Source organism: Lithobates pipiens, unplaced genomic scaffold (genome assembly GCF_037356315.1).
Source record: "Lithobates pipiens isolate NorthernLeopardFrog02 unplaced genomic scaffold, aLitPip1_a1.2 Scaffold_19, whole genome shotgun sequence".
In the NCBI taxonomy this organism is placed as follows: domain Eukaryota; kingdom Metazoa; phylum Chordata; class Amphibia; order Anura; family Ranidae; genus Lithobates; species Lithobates pipiens.
Genome location: NW_027507764.1, coordinates 341233767 through 341251573, shown reverse-complemented (window position 1 = coordinate 341251573; position 17807 = coordinate 341233767). Strand labels below are relative to the sequence as shown.

Below are 17807 nucleotides of genomic sequence, written 5' to 3'. Positions count from 1 at the left end.
AAGGTGACCTCCTATTTTTTTTAAATGTAATCAGAACATTATTTCTTAGACATGTTTGACCCACAGGGCATTTTTAATATGTACTGATGTATTTCATATTCAGTGGCAGCTTTGGCCTTTACATGGGTTACATACATAGATCATGATTGAATATAATGCTTAGACCTTTTAAATATAAGGATGTTCGTCTGCTAGATTCTTTTAGGCTATTAACTGTGGGGTTTCAAACCTTGAAGGTTCATCTATTTTAAATCTTACAATTTCCAAAGGACAGTGGCTTAAAGGAGAAGTGCAGCCAAAGCTCATTTTAGCTGCACTTCTGTGGATCACAAGAGTGCAGATTGTTTTGCACTCCTGTGAACCATTTCCAGCAGATGTCAGCAGACAGCAGGCTTTGGCCTGCTGTCAGTCGGTCCAGGCTCGCAAAAGATCATGACCATATGGTCGGGATCCGACCACACTCCTGGACTGCTACCCAGCTCCGCATCCTGCCACCTACAGTGAGCGTGCGGGGGGGGGGGGGGTATAGCAGAGAGCTCTGAGACCCGAGCGACCAGCTGTGTTTGCTTAGTTCCCAGCCTTCGAGCCGGTGGGGGACAGATTCAACATCGGTCTCGTGCTGCACCTAGGTAAATGTAAAAAAATTTTAAAAAAATTCCCATACTTGTCTTTTTTAATTATGGTATTTGTTTTTTTTTTTTTTTTTTTTCCTTAGATCTAATTCACAAAGACACAAAATGTAGAAGCGCACCAGCGTCTGCATACTCTGCTTTTACATGTTCATCTTGTTTATAGAAGTTGGGGCAGCACAAATAAAATGCTCTTGAACAGTGCATCACCAAATATACCATGTCTGCCCTTAGTAGATGTCCTGCTTGTTTTTTTCTTCTAAGGGATAGGCCTGGGCACACTCGCCACCAAGCAAGGGGTCACACTGATCTCCAATGTAAGGTGGGCAATACACTGACCACAATGTCAGGGGGCACACTGAGCACCAGTGTATGGGGGGACTTGCTGAGCACTGACCACCAATATAAAGGTGCATGCTGAGAAATTTCACCAATCAAGGAGATGTGCTGGCCACCAGTGTAAGGGGACATTCTGAGTAAAGGCAACACACTGACCAACAACATAGTGGGACTCTTACTCCTGACCACTGGACTTTGCAAGCGCTGCTGTGCAATTACATAGTCATAATCCCTGCACAACAAAGTTTCCCCACACCTGTGGAATGTCCCATCAGTCATGCCAAAGAGGTAACAATGGTAGATACTGGTGGGGCTGAATGGTGGCTGTCTACTGTAGCTATCTGTTATTCTCAGTGAGACGCCTGTTTATCTAAGACTAACCAAACTTTTATGGATACTTTATTTAATGTACAGGCCGTGGAGCAAGGTACCAACTGTATTAATCTATAGCAATACCGTATATACTCGAGTATAGGCCGACCCGAGTATAAGCCGAGGCCCCCAATTTACCCCCAAAAAACTGGAAAACTTATTGACTCGTGTATAAGCCGAGGGTGAGACATGGCTGTCCATCCCTGTGTGTCCGTCCATCCCTGTGTGTGTGTCCGTCCATCCATCCCTGTGTGTGTGTCCATCCATCCATCCATCCCTGTGTGTGTATCCATCCCTGTGTGTGTGTGTGTGTGTGTGTGTGTGTGTGTGTATCCATCCATCCATCCATCCCTGTGTGTGTGTGTGTGTGTGTGTGTGTGTATCCATCCATCCATCCATCCATCCCTGTGTGTGTGTGTGTGTGTGTGTATCCATCCATCCATCCATCCATCCCTGTGTGTGTGTGTGTGTGTGTGTGTGTGTGTGTGTGTGTCCGTGCAGCCTTGTGTGTGTGTCCAGCCTACCTGTGTCCCAAGCCTCCGTCCCGAGCCGCCGTCGTCCCGAGCCTCCTCCGTCCCGTGCCGTGCCTCCTCCGTCCCGTGCCGTGCCTCCTCCGTCCCGTGCCGTGCCTCCTCCGTCCCGTGCCGTGCCTCCCCCGTGCCGTGCCTCCTCCGTCCCGTGTCTCCTCCGTCCCGTGCCGTGCCGTGCCTCCTCCGTCCCGTGCCGATGGATCGCCGCTCTTCTCGGCGGCCATTCTACAATTCAAAATTCCGCCTCCGCCTGTGATAGGCGGAACACTCAATTTCCCAGCAGCCTGTGTTCCGCCTATCACAGACATCCTCTCATACTCGTCCGTAGTATGAGAATGAGCGGATGTCCGTGATAGGCGGAACACTGACTGCTGGGAAATTCAGTGTTCCGCCTATCACAGGCGGAGGCGGAGAAGGAGGCGCGGCTTTTGAAAATTAATGTCCGCCGTCTGTCTGCTCGATACGCTGATCGAGCAGTCAGACAGCGGCGACTCGAGTATAAGCCGAGGGGGCACTTTCAGCCTCAAAAAAGAGGCTGAAAATCTCGGCTTATACTCGAGTATATACGGTAAATGATTCTACTAAAGATGCACCCCTCCCTATAAGATGGATGCAGATTGATTGCTGCAGATAGTGAGCATTACACGTAATGCTTACTGTTCTTTCTTGGCTAAAAGCTTGTAAAATGTATAAAGATTAAACTTTACATTGTGATTATGCTGGATCTTCCAACCCCAGTTCTCACTACTTTCAGGATTTAGTTAGTATCCACGCATGTGAAATGCCACCTGATATTTCATAAATGTGCTGACTGCACCGAGACCCAACCGATGTCCCTGATTTGTCATGGCTCATGCAGAATAAATGGACCACCACTTCACCACGCAACTATCTCATCATATATATGATATGTCATATCTGTTCAGTTTTTAATCATGGTTTCTGTTAATTTTTTACAGATGTATAAAGAAATTGGTCTAGCCTTAGATGAAGCTGCAAAAGATGACTCTGTTATTACAGTCTTGACTGGTACTTTTTTTCATTGAAGTTTTACATATCCATACTACATACATTTCAGTTTGCTGACTATTTGTGCTACACGTTTTATGCATACATAATAAACTTAGAATGTTCAGTTTGGATTTTAAAATTAAAATATTCTCATACTGTGTTTATATTTTTACATACTCCATTGTTTGTAGTTCTCTGGATTGGTGAATTCTTTGCTTTTTTTTTTTTGGGCGGCAACCAGTTAAAGAGGGTCCTGGCTTTCGCTGCTCCACCTCTGCACCTCAGTGCCTCCCAGGCTCCTTTATATGAGATCATGTCTTCTTGACTTGTCCAGTCGCAGCCACCAGGACAGGAGAAAGCGCTGAGCAGAGCGGGAGCAACTGGCACCTACCTGCCCACCAGTCCTCTCTATTTCCATTGGCTCCACCTCCTTGCAGTGCTGCTTCTCACCTTTTGAGTGCTGCTTGGGTGGGGAACAGGACCCTCAAGGGTGCTGTTGGCTGCCAGCCTGCCACGTGGAAATGTATGTGGATAATGTTCTGACGTGCTGCTGTCCGTTGACCCACCCGGGTCTATAGGTGTGTCTCTTTCCCTTGTGTCCTCCTCAGTCAAGCTAGCTTAGAACGGCAGTGCTGCAGAATTTCTTCCGGTCATTCTACTGGTATCTGAGATTGTGGCAACTGCTGGCAAAGTTGGTGATTTTGAGATGCTGGACTGAGTCTTTCATAATTTATGTTTTGTTAGGCACATATACTGATTTGTTTGTGGGCAGAATATTGCTGTGATTCTGCCTGCAACCGCGCTCTGATTCCAAATCACACGGCAATGCTGGCAAAACGCAGCCCATGTGTGTGTGTTCCATTAATTTTTACTGGCACCACAATGTGGTGTCTTTTTGCTGTGATTGTTGAGCGATTTATCACACAACAAGCATCCAAAACCACACTGTGTTTTGGTACCACTAAAAACAAATGGAACGCCCAATAGCTCAGGAGTTTTGTAAAAAAAAGAAATTTCACAATGGCTTCTAAAGCTCTTCAGACCAATGTCATAATGGACCCGGCTACCTCCCTCTTAAATTTAAAGCCAGCAGAGATCTCCCACAATCAATTCAGACTATTGACCCAACTCACCACTGTGGCCAAACAAACTATTGCTAAGGCATGGAAAACTCAGGCATTAGTTGTAGCTGAAGCAAAGCACAGAATAAATAAGGCCCTTATCTTTGCAAAAATGACCGCTATCAAAACAAATAAAGCCAAGAAATTATGGAACCCTTGGGTAAAACACCATCTGCCCCTGACTTTGAGTCTTTACTTATGCCTTGGTAGTACAGTCCATCTACATATGCAGGCCTTGTTTCCTGTTCCTGCATTAGTCACTTTTTATTAAAAAAAATGTTGTTATTGCCTAATTAGTGGATCCCCTGGTTGGGGGCCATCCTGCTGTGCCAGGAACCCCCACCCCCTATCAGCACATCAGAGTCACCCACAAGGCTAAAGTTGATATCTCTAAGACATCTTACGTTGGACCCCCTGTTAAAGTTCGAATTAGGGTGAACCTTCATTCGTGACTGCTCGTAATTTGTGTATGTCATGAACGTATGTTGACAGTTTGCATAGTATGGGACCTCTTCTGCCTCATACATCCCAACCTCTGAGGTCTATTCTGCACCTAACCATACTTTCCTTGGCAAGACTGGAAGAGACCCCTCCTGTCCACAGCAAGTTCCCATTAGGGGGGGGCAGGTAGAGCGAGACCTCTTTTGACATTCCTTTAGGCTCACACATGTTTGATCTCAGAGTTTTCCTTTTCCTCCCTATTTTTCACAGAATTCCCTACTACACATTAGCCATAACAGGTATAGCACTCGATTCCAACTGAATGTGTATATTTGCTGTAACTAATCTCACCAGTGCTGCTGTTCTCACTTTTAGTACTATATGTCTGATGTTTTGTTTTTCTTTGACACTTCAATAAAAACATTAAACATGAAAAACAAATGGAGCACAAACACATATGCTGCGTTTTGCCAGCATTGTGGACAGAATCACAGTGATTCTGTCCATGATCCCAAATCGCTCAATGTTAAGTCAGGGCCTAACAGGCTAACACAACAGCAATTATGAAAGATATTTTATAGGTACAAGGAAGCCCAGGTTTTGTTTATCTGTGTCCCTTAAGACCCTCCCACTATCATCTTTGGCCACACCCACTTCTTTGCACACACCACAGGACTCTTCTTCCCTGTCATGCTCCTCATTCTCGAGCTCAAAAGTTTTTATAGGTACATTCTGTTTGTATGGACTCTGCACAGTACCACTTCTTGTCTAGTATCCTGGGTTAACAAAAAATCAGGGAGTGTGCTTCCTTCCACAAGATGCTGCCCTTTGCACCTGCCCCATAAGATTGGCTGTTGCAGTGCACCACCCTGTGAAAGGCAGTCCAATGGCAGAAAAAACTGACCGCTGTCTTCTGTACCCTGTGAGAACACAATAGCACAGCGAGGAGATCGCTGTACTAACACAGAGTGTGTTTAGTACATTGATCCGTCACTGGGCAGTGTTCATAAAAACTGAAATCCGGTTCTGTTTTTCAAGAGGATCTGAGAAAATAGAATTAAGGATGTGATTGCTTACTATGAGCAACACATAGCTTTTCCTTTTTCCAGTTTTTATGAATTTGGCGCAATTTTGCTTTAATTTAAAAATACTTTACTTAGTACCTGCTGCTGAACTGAAATAGGGTTCCTTTGAACGCAGGAAGATTGAAGAGATCAAGTCCTAAATGCCCACCTTTCTCAAGGCTAAGTCTTCAAGCGGACAATACATAATAATCTTTTTGTTTTTCAGGCTTTTTTCTCATAATGTTTATAATTTTTCTTGTAGGATATGGTGATTATTATTGCAGCGGAAATGACTTGAATAATTTCACAAATATTCCACCAGAAGGCAAAGAACAGATGGCGAGTGACTCTGCAGTAATTTTGGAGTGTGTAAACAATAAGTATCTTTTATACATTTATACGAATAGATTAGAGCATAAAAGAACTAAAATAATTGCTTGGTTAGATATAGCTCAGGAGCCATTTAGCCAGTATACTGTTGAAAAACTGAATGTTGCACCCAACTTTCTTGCGCTTTCCCTGTTCTCTGGCTCTTTAACCTTGCCTGCTGACTCCTAGAATGAACTGCTTAGACCCTGATTTCTATATTAAAGTTCTGATTTCTATATTAAATTTGCACATTTTAGGTTTATTTTTAAAATGATTGTTGAAAGCAAATATTGAATCTGCTTCTAATTTTCCTTAGGTCCCCCCCGCAATGAAATGATGTTGAATAAAACCTTTACAATCCAGATTCTTATTTTGCACCCAGGGATCTTATCATTGGGTCTAGGTTTCTTTATGAAATGTGGGCAGATCATGGCTGGTGAAAGGGGCCAGCAGGGTGCTTCTTGAAAACACAGAACTCTTATTCAGGGACCTCCAGCATCAAAATGTCCTCATGGGCAGGGATCAGCCTGGAGGAGTAGGCATTCCTAGGAAAGATGCATTTGCATGCGGATCACACTAGACAAAACCCACATATGATGGTGAGCCTCCATGAGTGAAATCCAGTAAATGAGGCGGGCCAGTGACAGGCTGGGGAGGAAAGCCCTATATGATATTGGAGGTTCTTATGCCAGGGCATGGGGCAGGCTTTATCAGAATCGTTGCAGCTTCTGATGCACAGAAGGTTCTGATGCTTCTCTGAGAAGCTAAGTGTGCAGTGAAATCAAAGTAAGACATTTCAATACAGGAGAGAAACCTCTACAACTTCAACTGTGATAGTAAGCTTGGAGTTCAGCCTTACAAAAATACAATTGCATCACATCACTTTTTATTAATGTATCATAACCTTGTATTCTAGTATTAACAAGCTAATTAGATTTTTATTTTTTTTTCTATCGGTAACATACACAGTTTTGTTTGTAATACATTGTCCCATTAAAGTACCTACTTTCCATAACTACTGTAGATTGCTATTATGGACATTTTCTTGGCCTGGCAATGTGCATGGAAATGAGGACAGTTTAAGAACATTTTTTGTATTGCTTTGGCCTCATGAAAGGGTCATTAAGCAAAATTGCTTTTTCTATGAACTCTCTGGAGCGTAGCACAGACCCTTATTACAGACCAGCTGTAATGGGGTAAGCAAAGACTGTAGATGACATAGGTATATCTAGTTCTGCTTCAACGTGTATTTTTTAATACATACGCTTATGTATTTTCTACCTCGTTTATCAAAAAAATAAAAAATTTAAGATGTAGTTATTTAATCAAGCAATACATTTTTTTTTTCCCATTTCCAGAGAATTCGTCAATAAATTCATTGATTTTCCAAAGCCACTTATTGCTGTTGTTAATGGACCTGCAGTTGGCATCTCAGTCACCATATTAGGGCTGTTTGATGTGGTCTATGCCACAGATAGGGTAAGTATTTAACTGTGTTTGTTTAGAAGACATTTGTGTTATTTTTGCCTATTATGAGGTATATGGTTTTTTTCACTGCGTTTAGCTTTGTGTGCTAAAGCTGGCTATACACTAACAGATCCCCCTGTTAATGCTAACAGTGCAGATCTACATGTCTTCTGCTGAGGCTATTGTCAGAATACAGTGGGAGCTACAAAACAGTGACTCCAGCTTATTGGCTGCAATCACTGTTCTGCTGAGAATTGTCTGCCCAGCTTCTTTGATTTTGAATGGAAGGATTTGAAACAGTGGCGTGGCGACGGGGCCATCCACTGCTTGAATTTTGGCCATTCATCAGGAACTGCCTGAAACTCGATGTGTGGCCAGCTTAAAATTGAGAGCATGTTTGTTCAAAGTGATGGTGATTGCTAAAATGCTATATCATGCTAACAACCATTCTTGCATTCTTCCTTTTTGCAGGCTACCTTCCACACTCCTTTCAGCCAGTTAGGACAAAGTCCAGAGGGTTGTTCCTCATACACATTCCCTCGAATTATGGGTCTAAGCAAGGTAACCTTGAAGTGGGATTATCTTTCTGAATAAAACTACTATTTAAAATAGAAGTCTCCAAAATTTCTTAACAAAGAGCCAGTTTATTGTCCTTCAGGGTGGCCGAACTGTGGCCAGCAGGAGTGGAAATTTTCCTGGCATCATGGCACCATGGCCTACATTTGGTATTGGGGGTAAGAATACAGAATAGTGCCCCATCGTTGGTATCATTGGGAGAAATAGTGCCCCATTGTTGGTGTCAGTGGGAGAAATAGTGCCCCATTGTTGCTGTCAGTTGACCGACTAGTGTCTCATATCAGTGGAAGGAATAGTGCCCCAAGGGACAGATAAAGACAAGCAAAGGGCCGCAGTTTGGAGACCACTGATTTTAGAATATCACATACCCTCTTTTTTACCATGCGTGTTTGTGAAATGTCCAAAGCTCCCAACACACTACTCCCAACTCATGTGTTCCCGTACAAATGGCTGTGCATGTAAGTGAGCTCTTAAAGGAGTTGTAAAGGCAGAAGGTTTTTTTATCTTAATGCATTCTATGTGGGGAGGGAGGTAGGTATTTGGGACATTTGATGCTGTTATCTCTAAAGTATATTTAATAAACGTTAGAGGAGGTAGCCTTTGGGTGTGTACATGTTTTTTTGTTTTTTATATTTTTGGTATGCTGGCTCCTGCAATTACATTCACCATATATGATAGGAGAGCACCCTCTCAGTGGTAAAATTTTGCGTGGTTCCCAAGACTAACACATTTTTTGGTGTAGATGATCTCTACAGACTGAAACATGTAAGCTGTTATAGCTGACTTCTGAAAATGCTTCTTGCCGGTCTGCCATATTGATCTAATGTCTTCCGTAGTTTCTGCATCTCAGCCCACTAAAATAGCATTTTTGCATATAGTACTTTATTTAGGGTCAGTGACCTAAATATTTGGAGACAGAGTGTAAGCATGGTCAGGGCTTCTCAGCAGCAGGTCATTGTTGGCAGATAAATAACTATTCAATCTAAACCTTACAATGCTGCTGTAGTTATCAATTGTTTGTGTGACAGAACAATTTATTTTCAGGTATAAGAACCTTTTATCAAGCACTACTGTAGCTATGCATTTTTAGGTTGTGCAATTAAGTAGTGTTAGAGCAGGGGTAAGCATCTACAGCCCTCCAGCTGTTGCAGAACTAAAAAGTCCCATCGTGCCTCTGCCTCCTCATCTTGTAGTGCCTCTTGGGACATGTAGTGCCACAACAGTTGGAGGACCACAGTTGCCCACCCCTGTGTTAGAGGATGCTGGACTGGTTTATGTTAAATCTATTCCAACATCCCTTTGTGTACAATTGTCTCTGTGATGATGGATTGGATTCACTGTCTTCTGAACTGAGCTGAGCTTTAATGCATACAGAGTCTGTTTATTTTTGTAATAGTTGTCATGATAATTGCACTATTTCCTACCATTAAAGCTGAAGTCTGGTGTGTGTGTGTGTGTGTGTGTGTGTGTGTGTGTGTGTACCCACAGCAGGAACAGTACCTGCAATGAATGAGGAGTGTTTGTGTTAGGTTAAGTTGAAGTCTTAATTTCTGTGCCCTCGGATACTCCCTGTAGCTCTGATATTCTTCTGGTGCTGCGGGTGTTAATTTAATTTAAGTGGCTGCAGTTGTGGCAGGCACTTGTGAAAATAGACGAGAAAAAGTAAACAAGGGCGCCACTCTGGGTGCAGCATTAAAAACATAAGGATCTTATTAAACAGCACAATTTGGCAACTGACATTTGTAAAGGAATAGAGCCCTTTGCGCATCATAACATATCAGTGTAGCCCGGGACATCCAAAACTGCAGAGCTCCGCTAGAAAACTGGAAGTCAACATGCCATCGTGCGCCTGTGGAACACCGAGCCTCGCCAGGAGGAGATGAGGTCAGTGCCTCGAGTAGGTGGGGGCAGGAGAAGGTGTTACCTACACATTTCGGAACCACCCAGCTCTTTTTATCAAAGCTTCTTGTCAAAGCGCTCTCTTGCTTAACAAATGTGAGTTGCTAATTGTGCGGTTTAATAAAATCCTCATGTTAAAGCTGCACCCAGAGGGGAGCCCTTGTTTGTTTTTCTAGTTGCTGCTAAGATTCCTTCATGTCTCTAAGGAGCTGCCCTTCCAGTGCTGTCATTCATTAGATGAACTTCTTGGACTATGTTTTTTTAGTCTGTGAACTCTGGAGGTATACTCTGGCATTTGCACCATGTGTTTGTACACTCGTCAAAATTGACAACTATATTCACCCGTTTCTGTATGATTATCCTTTAGGGTTCACCTCGCCCCTGCCCAAAGTCTTCTACTAACCATGTTATTGTGCAGCCTATATAGGGAGCCACTACAGACCTGGCTGTTCATTTGCTTCTTCTGCGCATACGTAGAAACAATTTATTTCTATGAAGAGACAATCTATGGTCAGGATGCATAATAGACAGATTGTTCATGGGAATTAATGTGATATTTTTTCTGCACATGCACAGAAGCTAAAAACTGGCCAAAATGCTTGTCCTATGGATCTTGCCGTTTGAACAGTATTAATGCTTTTGGGGGGTGGTTTAATTTAAAATGATTTTACATACGTATAGCTATTCTTTTATATTATCTAAAGAACTTTTTTCACGACCAGATACATGCACAGCAGGTATGAGATTTTGCAGGAAACTGATAAAATATTTCTTTAATAGGCTTCCGAAGTTCTCCTCTTTAACAAGCTTCTGACTGCACGTGAAGCATCCCAGCTTGGACTTGTCACTGAAGTCTTTCCAGACAGCACTTTCCAAAGGGAGGTTTGGGAAAGGCTGAAAGGTTATGGCAGCCTACCAAAAAATGTAAGTATTTCACCAAATCTGGAAGCGGCAATAACTATTATGACCTGTGTTATATAATCTGGAACAAAGTTAACCACTTGCCGCCCGCCCTATAGGCAATTGACGGCTGCAAAGTGGTTGCATAATCCTGACCGGACGTCATATGACGTGATCAGGATTATGAGCCGCTGCGCGCCCCCGGGGGCGCGCATCGCGGCGATCGTTGTTGCGGGGTGTCAGTCTGACACCCGGCAACTACGATCTCGGTAAAGAGTCTCCGACGGAGACTCTTTACCAGGTGATCAGCCGTGTCCAATCACGGCTGATCACAGTGTAAATGGGAAGAGCCGGTGATCGGCTTTCCCTCACTCGCGTCTGTCAGACGCGAGTAGACAGGGGGGGTCTGTGCTGATCGATTATCAGCACAGCCCACCCCGAGGATGCCCACACTGGACCACCAGGGACGCCACCAGACCACCAGGGAAAAGGTAATCCTCCCTAGACCACCAGGGATGCCAGTCAGCACAATGGATGCCAATCAGTGCCCACAATGGGCATCACTGGCATGCATTATTGTTTGGCACTGATTGGCACCCATTACTATAGTATAGCACCTGTGCCGCCTATGAGTGCCCACCTGTGCCGCCTATGAGTGCCCACCTGTGCCGCCTATGAGTGCCCACCTGTGCCGCCTATGAGTGCCCACCTGTGCCGCCTAGGAGTGCCCACCTGTGCCGCCTATGAGTGCCCACCTGTGCCGCCTATGAGTGCCCACCTGTGCCGCCCGTCCGTGCCCACCTGTGCCGCCCGTCCGTGCCCACCTGTGCCGCCCGTCCGTGCCCACCTGTGCCGCCCGTCCGTGCCCACCTGTGCCGCCCGTCCGTGCCCACCTGTGCCGCCCGTCCGTGCCCACCTGTGCCGCCCGTCCGTGCCCACCTGTGCCCACCTGTGCCGCCCGTCCGTGCCCACCTGTGCCGCCCGTCCGTGCCCACCTGTGCCGCCCGTCCGTGCCCACCTGTGCCGCCCGTCCGTGCCCACCTGTGCCGCCCGTCCGTGCCCACCTGTGCCGCCCGTCCGTGCCCACCTGTGCCGCCCGTCCGTGCCCATCTGTGCCGCCCGTCTGTGCCGCCCATCCGTGCCAGCTATCGGTGTCCGTCTGTGCCGCCCATCCGTGCCAGCTATCGGTGTCCGTCTGTGTCGCCCATCCGTGCCAGCTATCGGTGTCCGTCTGTGTCGCCCATCCGTGCCAGCTATCGGTGTCCGTCTGTGTCGCCCATCCGTGCCAGCTATCGGTGTCCGTCTGTGTCGCCCATCCGTGCCAGCTATCGGTGTCCGTCTGTGTCGCCCATCCGTGCCAGCTATCGGTGTCCGTCTGTGTCGCCCATCCGTGCCAGCTATCAGTGTCCGTCTGTGTCGCCCATCCGTGCCAGCTATCAGTGTCCGTCTGTGTCGCCCATCCGTGCCAGCTATCAGTGTCCGTCTGTGTCGCCCATCCGTGCCAGCTATCAGTGTCCGTCTGTGTCGCCCATCCGTGCCAGCTATCAGTGTCCGTCTGTGTCGCCCATCCGTGCCAGCTATCAGTGTCCGTCCGTGTCGCCCATCCGTGCCGCCTATCAGTGCCACTTCATTGGTGCCCATCAGTGCCACCTTATCAGTGCCCATCAGTGTAGCCCCATCAGTGCCCATCAGTGAAGGAGAAAACGTACTTATTTACAAAGTTTTGAAACTGAAACAAAAAAAAACATTTTTTTTTTCAAAATTTGGGGTATTTTTTTATTTGTAGCGCAAAAAATAAAAACCATAGAGGTGATCAAATACCACCAAAAGAAAGCTCTATTTGTGGGAAAAAAATGATAAAAATTTCATTTGGGTACAGTGTAGCATGACCGCGCAATTGTCATTCAAAGTGCGACAGCGCTGAAAGCTCAAAATTGGTCTGGGCAGGAAGGTGTTTAAGTGCCCTGTATTGAAGTGGTTAACAAAGTTTAATTCCATAATTTATACTAATTGTTTGCCAAAATAACATAAAATGGCAATCGGACAAATAAGAACTAAAATAAGTCGCAGGCTTGAAAATTACCTTTATGGTTAATAATCACTTTGTGAGCTAAATCTGGTTTATAATTGTGTGCCGCTCTCCTGCAACATTATAAAACCTCATGCAGATAGGACATCAAAAATGCAGCTTTTACAGGCGTTTAACTTTTTTTTTTTTTTCCCGCCTCTAAATGCCCCCCTATCATAGTCTGTGTCCTTGCACACAGGCATTTACAGACATTTAGAGGTAGGACTGTTTAGAGACAGAAAAAGAAACACACCACCAGCGGACTAGCGTGCCTGTTAATGCATTCTAATGGCCAAAAAAAAAAGAAGATTCTGGCCATTAGACTGCATTAATACCAAATGTGCGAACGTGCATTAACACACATGTAAAACACAGATTTAAGTTTGTTTTTACTGTCTCCCTCAAACTAAAAAATTCACAACTTGCAAGGAAGACCAGTTCTGGTGAATTTTATAAATTGGCTCAAAGTTCAGTGTGTATTTTCACGTATCCTTATCCGCTGGGGAACAGATTTCAGTTTACTGTGGGCATTAGAAAAAGCAGCTCTTGTCATGGGTTGTTGCAGATAGAACATGGCCAGTGCAATTTCTATTGTCCAGTCATACAGCTTACAAGCGAAAGCCATACAGTATAGCAAAATTAGTAAATATTGTATATGTTTTCAAACCTGTCCATGTTTGAGTTAGTTTGTAGGCAGATGTAATTTTAGATTAAATCGGGGCTTTTTTCAGATGGAACTTGGTAGAACGTGGTTCCATCACCTCTGGCTCTGGCCATCTGCTCCCTGCTCGCCACTATCACTTGTAAACACAAAAGACTAGATTCTCTGTTTACAAGTGACAGCTCATCCCCCAACGGCTTCCACAGATCTGATCTCCAGAGTGACCCACACTGAGTGCAGGATGGGGACTAGGGAGATGCAGGTGCCCAGGGTGCAGTGTGGATGCTGACACCACTAATGGATAATCTCCCTGCAAGTGAGAGGCGAAGCCACTCTTCAAGAAGGGTGGATCCCTGCAGGAAGTTACTAGAGTCGGCTAAGTGCTGCGGAGGGGTGAAAGTGAGATGTGGATGTGGGCTATGGACAAAGGCTAAACTCTGCACTCTGTGTGTAACATCCCCACCACGACCTCTGAACTTGACACCTAATGCACTCATGGTATTTAGTGCCCCTTTAAGATCCTCCCACTGTAAAAAGTTGACCACACCCATTATTTGATGTAGTGTGGGAGGTTTGGGGGGTCGTGGTTGAGTTTCTGCACCTATTTTCTGAGAAAAAAGGCCTGGATTAAATGAATAGGCAGTCACCTTAGATTATAAATTCATTATAGAGTGTGGGGGTTAATGCCTTATATGTGAAATGGATTTCTGCTTTAACCCCATGGCCCAACATGAATACCTGCTGGTATTTGTTTATGAATTAAAACCAGTGCAGACAAACTGAGTTCTGTATAATGTATTATACCCTTGATGCTGGGAGAATCTTCTGCAAAGGAGATGGAGGAATATGCTAGCCATCACATTTTTTGCCTTTTTTGTGAGATACAACACGGACAACATAGTGGCCAGGATTGGAATGCTTGGCCCAAACAGATGATGCTGCATTTTACTCTGCACGCAATCCCAATGTTCTGGAAACTTTTCTGAGTAATTTTTTTGACAGAATTTCTCCTTTTTTGTTTTGCATGAATTGCTATTGTGTCATAAAACACAATGGAAGACATGATGGAGATTTAGTTGAACATGTGCAGCTCATGCAAGTCAAGGTGACTCCTAACAGGGCATCCCCCAACCCCACTATACTCTACTCGACTTGCTTGCATTTCCTTCCACCTCTGCAGCTGGTGCAGAGATTGGCAATCCAAGGGAGTGGTGATGTCACTCCTCTGTCCATGTAACAGTGCTCAGGCTTGGCAATCAGCTGATAGGCCAGGGCACTGTCACTGGGGAGTGAGACCCATGCTCCTCCATACCCTGAAGTGCCAGGTATTCTCGCTGACTATAGCTGAACAAGGAGCTGTGAGGGAGGACAGGTTAGAGAACTATAATTGAGTTTGGATGAGGAGCTTTCCAGGAGACCCTGTTCCTATTTAAATCAAAAAGCTTTTCAGAGATTTTTGCTTTTACCAGTATTTGACATAAATTGAAGACTTTATAAAACTAAAATCCTCCCACCACGGTCTTACAACAGAGGCAGGAAGTACATATACTGTTATATATGTTCTAAAAAAATGGCTTTTCTTTGCTTTTTCCAACAGTCCTTGGTTTTTTCCAAGCAGTTAATGCGTGCAACTGAGAAGGAAAAGCTGCATGCTGTGAATATTGAAGAGTGTAAACGCCTCAAGGAGCGCTGGCTGTCCGACGAGTGCATGAATGCAATTATCAGTTTTTTCCAGAAGAGAGTAAAATTGTGATGAGTTTATTTCCCCCAATAGCTTACATTTTGAAGTTCTACCTTAATGAATTTGTAACAAAATTGAAACTTTGTTAACCTTTGTTAATAAAATATCAATTACATATTTATATTAATAAATTGATCTGTATGGAATATCCAATTTAAAATAAAGACCTGTCTGACAAACTAGGATATGTTTACCTTTAAAGCAGTTGTTAGATCAGTGCCAAGGGCAGTAGAGTAGAAGCTGGAACCACCAAGCCACATTAACAATTTCAAGTTTTTTCCCATGTGTTCATGCTCTGAGCTAAAAGTGCTGAGATCTTTTGAGGGTTTACCAAGAGAGATACAGAAAGATTACTTTTTTTTTTCTTTCTTCAAGTAATAATCATGATTGGTACCATTGTTGGTAACCAAATGAGCAGGCAATATTTAGTAATGTTCACTAGGATAGCTCTGTTTCTTAAAATGATCTTGGTAAGAAAACTCACTCAATGGAAACACTTTGCGCTAGTTATTTCCATTTGATAGGGGTTGATTAGGACATCTGGAGCTTGAAGTTTCCTTGACTTTTCCTAGCAGTCCAGGACATATTCATAGGCAGCATAGGGGGGCTTTATGATTCCAGAGGTACTATATACAGTATGTATAAGGGCTTTGCTACATTGGACATACTTGAATGTCTTGCGCTGCATCCAAGAATCACTCCTGCATCTGCCTGAAAATATCTACATTAGGCACCAACAAGTGCAGCATTATGCCATTGCTCTGCAGTTATTTCAGTGTCCTAGCAAATACCTCAAATCTAGTTCTGCCTACATGCTAAAAATGTTTAATATTAGTTTTAGCAGTCTGGGTGAAAATAACCAATGGCGGAACTACGTAATTGTAGAGACTCATTAGGTTTCATGATTGAAGTTCATACAATGTTTGTATTATTTAATAGCTTGTGATTATTATGAAGGTTTATATTTGAAGAATGCTAATAAAATGCAATGTTTACTAAAATATTATGCATATTGGTTGGATTTTTACAACTATATACAGGTAACAAAGACTGTCCATGGGTCTCAAACTGGTGGCCCTCCAGCTGTTGAGAAACTACAAGTCCCATAAGGCATTGCAAGACTGACAGTTACAAGCATGACTCCAGTTTCGCAACAGCTGGAGGGCCGCCAGTTTGGGACCCCTTCTGTAGGCGTTCAAAAAGTGGTGATCAGCCAATGATTCTTGTGCATTTTACTGTGTATATATTTGAATGTCCCAGGAATGTTCCTTCCTGGTTAGATTTGTGAGATTACAATTTCAGAGATGGAACATGGTGACACCTGGTTATATGAAGCTGGTGAATTTGGGCTATATAAGCCAAGCTGCTTAGTTCTAAGTTGGTTTGCTAAACCCAGCACCCTGCATTCACTATAGCTGGTCTACCACAGTAAACAGAACATGGAAATGGAATTGTTATGGTAAATATAAACTGCTAAATACCTCTTTCCCATCGGCAGTTAGAGCAGTCTTGTGACTTCTACCAGTGTCTGGTTAAAGCTTGTAAGACGTTTTTATTCTGCTCTGACAGTCCTATAAGGCTGCAGGACCCCTGACCCTCTGTCTGGACAGTGCTGATTGGCCCTGTGCTGATCATATGCACTCTCCAAAGAAAAAACAAAGTCTAGCAAGACACAGTGGGCATGTGCAGCTTGTCTCCTAGCCTCTGTTCTATCAGGAGATGGGCAGTGGACAGTGGAAGAAAGGGAGGATCAGAAAAGACAGGATCAAACAGCCTTTTTACACAGTGCATATGATTAACCCCTTTGGTTCCACAGTGAGTAGAACAGGCATGCTTTATTGCATATACAGACTGACTTTACTGTTGTGGGTTTAGTAACACTTTTAATTAGAACAGGTTAATTTGATTTTAGGTTATTCTGTATACATTAATGAAATATACACTCGCTGTATTTTGTCTTTTAAATTTATATATATATATATATACTTATTATACTGTAGCTATACCTACTCAGTGTTATCAGTTTCCTAACTGCACTTAACTGTTTTTGCAGTTATTTTTATTTATTTTTTCTAGTTAATTTTCATGACTGTCCTTTATCTTATCCTTATAGCATTGCATGCATTATGCTTACTCCTGTTTCTGTCTATTAAAGGGGATCCTAACTGTATACTAACACTTTCCTATGTTGTACCTCTACTCCCCTGTAACCATATCAGGTATTAGAACTTCTGTAATAACTATGGTATGTGCAGCTCCCTTCATTTTGTTGCTAACCTTGGAACACATCTGCAGGAGGGTTCACATGGATCCAGTTAAATGGAGGGATCTGTGCTTGCACAGCACCACTGAGGCCGCGTACACACGCGGGGACTGTTCGCCCAACTTTGTCCGTCAAACAGTTTCGGCAAACAGTCCGCTCAAAATTAGCATGGATGGACATGGCCACACACGACGGACGAACAGTTTGCTGAAACCGTGCGTGATGACGTGAACGGCGACGACGTCCTATACACTGCATTATAACTTTCGGCGTGAAAATCCTTTCTGAGCATGCGCGCAACTTTGTTTGACGAACAAGCCTACACACGAGCGGACTGTTCGCTGAAACAAGGTTTC

General features: G+C 44.0%; 1 protein-coding gene across 1 annotated transcript in view; it reads left to right on the top strand.

The window, feature by feature from the left end:
* Nucleotides 1-16189, top strand: part of ECI2 (enoyl-CoA delta isomerase 2) — a 66573-nt gene extending 50384 nt beyond the window's left edge. Inside the window, exons 5-10 of the mRNA XM_077492129.1 lie at nucleotides 2830-2899; nucleotides 5770-5872; nucleotides 7235-7355; nucleotides 7815-7904; nucleotides 10599-10742; nucleotides 15045-16189. Coding sequence (XP_077348255.1) covers nucleotides 2830-2899; nucleotides 5770-5872; nucleotides 7235-7355; nucleotides 7815-7904; nucleotides 10599-10742; nucleotides 15045-15200 — 684 coding nt within the window. The 3' untranslated portion in view covers nucleotides 15201-16189. The remainder of the gene's footprint in view (nucleotides 1-2829; nucleotides 2900-5769; nucleotides 5873-7234; nucleotides 7356-7814; nucleotides 7905-10598; nucleotides 10743-15044) is intronic.
* The last annotated feature ends 1618 nt before the right edge of the window (nucleotides 16190-17807 follow it).